Source organism: Chaetura pelagica, unplaced genomic scaffold, assembly GCF_000747805.2.
Source record: "Chaetura pelagica isolate M959 unplaced genomic scaffold, ChaPel_1.0 scaffold443, whole genome shotgun sequence".
Lineage (NCBI taxonomy): Eukaryota > Metazoa > Chordata > Aves > Apodiformes > Apodidae > Chaetura > Chaetura pelagica.
In genome coordinates, this window is record NW_009952714.1 from 7,470 (window position 1) to 10,992 (window position 3,523).

Here is a 3,523-nt window from a genome sequence, read left to right on the forward strand (position 1 = left end):
AGGAGCGGTGAGCGGGGTTAGTTGGCGTTAAGAGGTGGCAGAGGCAGAGCCAGGCTGGCGGTGCCACCGCGCGCCCCGTGGACGGCTCAATGTCCCAGGTGAGCTCTAGGAGCAGGCAAGGAGGAGGGGCAGCCACCACAACCTTCCCACCACCACATGTTCTCACCATCCCCACGGCCCCACCACCAACCACACCGTCCCCACCACCTCGACTCCAGCACGACCAGCAGGACGTCAATCCCTCCCACCACGTTGGCTCCAGCACCACCTGACACCATCCCCACCACCACCTTGACTCCACCACCACCACCTCGACTCCACCACCACCACCTCGACTCCACCACCACCACCTCGACTCCACCACCACCACCTCGACTCCACCACCACCACCTCGACTCCACCACCACCACCTCGACTCCACCACCACCACCTCGACTCCACCACCACCACCTCGACTCCACCACCACCACCTCGACTCCACCACCACCACCTCGACTCCACCACCACCACCTCGACTCCACCACCACCACCTCGACTCCACCACCACCACCTTGACTCCACCACCACCACTGTGGCATCACCCCCACGTGCGGTGAGCGCGGGTTACTGGGGTTAGTGGTGAGCAGGGGTGTTAAGAGGGGACGCGCATGCTTGGGGCAGGGGGGGGATCAGGATGTGGCTCCACACCCCAATCCTGTCCCCCAGCCCCACTGAGGACCTGGGGCACAGCCAGACCCCCATGGAGACCTGGTGGGGCCACCAGCACCAGGTGGTTCTGAGAAGCCACCACTGGACCATGAGCCCTCCAAGGCCTTTCCTTGCTGTGCCAGGTTGTCTCCTCCCCTGGGCACTTGGTAGATCTTCCCCTTGGGGGTGTGACACCATGTTGGGGTGCCAGGGATGAGGGTCCCCACAAGGAGGGACGTGGTGGCACCAGAGATCTTCTCTAGGAGCTCTCACCGTCCGTGTGCACCCGCATGGCCGAGGCTGTGATGTCGGTCGTGACGTTGAAGTAGGGCAACCACAGGTCCTGGGGGGGCAAGATGGGGCAGGTGACACCGTGGGGACGTTGGTGGGTGGGTGGTTGGACCCACCACCACGGGTGGGTGAAGCCCTGGGGGGGGTTCTGTGAGACCCACCTCGATCTGCTTGTCCTGGAAGACCTTGTTGATGCTGGTGTTGAAGGCTGAGCCCGAGAACATGGAGGTGATGGGGTAGGTGAGGTCCAGGACAGTCTCAAACACCGAGTTCATGCACTGGAGGAGGAGGAGAAAGGAGGAGGAAGAGGAGGAGGAAGGAGGAGGAAGGAGGAAGAAGAAGGGAAAGGAGGAGGAGGAATAAGGAGAAGGATGAAGGAGGAGGATGAGGAAGGAAAAAGGAGAAGGAGGAATAAAGAAAGAGCAGGAATAAAGGAGGAGGAAGAGGACAAAGAAGAAAGCAGAAGGATGAAAAAGAATATGGAGAGAAGGAGGAGGAAGAGAGGAGGAGAAAGAAGGAAGGAGAAGGGAAACAAGGAGGAGGAATAAGAAGGAGGAGGAGGAATAAGAAGGAGAGGGCAGAAGGATGAAGAAGGAGAAGGATGAAGAAGAGGGAGGAGGAGGAAAAGGAGGAGGAGGAAGAATAAAGAAGTAGAAGGAGGAATAAAGAAAAAGGAGGAGAAGGAAAAGAAGAATGAATAAGAAGGAGAAGGATAAAGAATAAAGAGGATGAGGATGAACAATCAAGAGGTGGAGGGAGAAAGAAGAGGAGGAAGAGGAGGGAGAAAGAAGAAGGAGAAGGAGTAAAAAGAAGGATGAGGAAGAAAAAGAAAAGAAGAAAAGAAGAAAGAAGCAGCAGCAGCAGGAGAGAGGGGGGAGGAGGAGGGGAAAGAAAGGAGGGAGGAGGGAGGAGCTTGAGACCAGCCCAGGGCAGGGCAGGGCAGGCAGGGAGGTGGGGGGTGGTCCCAGCTTGGCCAGGGGGGTTGGTTCCCCCTTGGCACAGGTGGATGGTCCCACCTTGGCTGAATGGGGATGATCCCACCTTGACCCGGGGTGTTGGTCCTCCCCTTGCCTGGGGGGGTGTCCCCCCTTTCCTGGGGGGTGTCCCCCTGTCCCGGGGGGTGCCCCTGTCTCAGGGGTGTCCCCCCTTGCCTGGGGGTGTCCCCCTGTCCTGGGGTGTCCCCTGTCCCAGGGGGTGTCCCCCCTTTCCTGGGGGTGTCCTCCCTTGCCCGGGATGTGTCCCTCTGTCCCGGTGGGTATCTCCCCTGTCCTGGGGGGTGTCCCCCCTGTCTTAGGGGCGTCCCCCCTTGCCTGGGGGTGTCTCCTGTCCCGGGGGGTGTCCCCCTTTCCTGGGGGGTGCCCCTGTCTCAGGGGTGTCCCCCCTGTCCTGGGGGATGTCCCCCCTGTCCCGGGGTGTCCCCCACCTTGCCCGGGGGTGTCCCCCTGTCCTGGGGGGTGTCCCCCCTTCCCTGGGGGGTGTCCCCCTGTCCTGGGGGATGTCCCTCCTGTCCCGGGGTGTCCCCTGTCCCGGGGGGTGCCCCCACCTTGCCTGGGGGGTGTCTCCTCATGTCCCAGGGGGTGTCCCCCCTGTCACGGGGGGTGTCCCCCATCCTGGGGTGCCCCACCGTGCCCGGGGGTGCCCTCCCTGTCCCGGGGGGTGTCCCCCCTGTCACGGGGGGTGTGTCCCATGTCCCGGGGTGTCCCCTGTCCCGGGGGCTGTCCCCACCTTGCCCGGGGGTGCCCCATCTTGCCTGGGGGGTTTCTCCTCGTGTCCCCGGGGGTGTCCCCCCTGTCCCGGGGATATCCCCTTGCCCGGAGGTTGTCCCCCCTGTCCCCAGGGGTGCCCCCCATCCTGGGGTGCCCCACCTTGCCCGGGGGGTGACTCCTCTGTCCCGGGGGGTGTCCCCCAGTCCTGGGGGATGTCCCCCCTTTCCTGGGGGTGTCCTCCCTTGCCTGGGATGTGTCCCTATGTCCCGGTGGGTGTCCCCCCTGTCCTGGGGGGTGTCCCCCTGTCTCAGGGGTGTCCCCCCTTGCCTGGGGGTGTCCCCTGTCCCGGGGGGTGTCCCCACCTTGCCCAGGGGTGCCCCCCCCGTCTCAGGGGTGTCTCCCCTTGCCTGGGGGTGTCCCCTGTTCCAGGAGGTGTCCCCCTGTCCTGGGGGATGTCCCTCCTGTCCTGTTCTGGGGGTGTCCCCTGTCCCAGGTGGTGTCCCCACCTTGCCCAGGGGTGTCCCCCTGTCCTGGGGCGTGCTCCTTTGTCCCAGAGGGTGTCCCCTTGCCCGGGGGTGTCCCCCCTTTCCTGGGAGGTGTCCCCTTGCCCGGGGGTGCCCCCCCGGGGCGGGGTGCCCACCTTGGCCCACTCCCGCGCGCGCTGCTTGGTGCGCACGGCGCTGCGCTCCTCGGCGTACAGGGCCCCGATGAAGGCGCCGATGGAGGTGCCGCCCACCAGGTCGATGGGGATCCCCGACTCCTCCAGTGCCTTCAGCACCCCGATGTGGGAGCAGCCCCTGCGGGGACAGGACGGGCTCAGGACCCCCCACCCCACCAGG

At 64.5% G+C, this 3,523-nt stretch overlaps 1 protein-coding gene across 1 annotated transcript in view; it reads right to left on the bottom strand.

The window, feature by feature from the left end:
* PNPLA6 (patatin-like phospholipase domain containing 6) overlaps positions 1-3,523 on the bottom strand; it is a gene marked incomplete at both ends in the record, with an annotated part of 28,062 nt that overhangs the window by 7,173 nt on the left and 17,366 nt on the right. Inside the window, 3 exon segments of the mRNA XM_009994598.1 lie at positions 961-1,030; positions 1,140-1,256; positions 3,325-3,481. Of these exon segments, the coding sequence (XP_009992900.1) occupies positions 961-1,030; positions 1,140-1,256; positions 3,325-3,481 (344 nt within the window).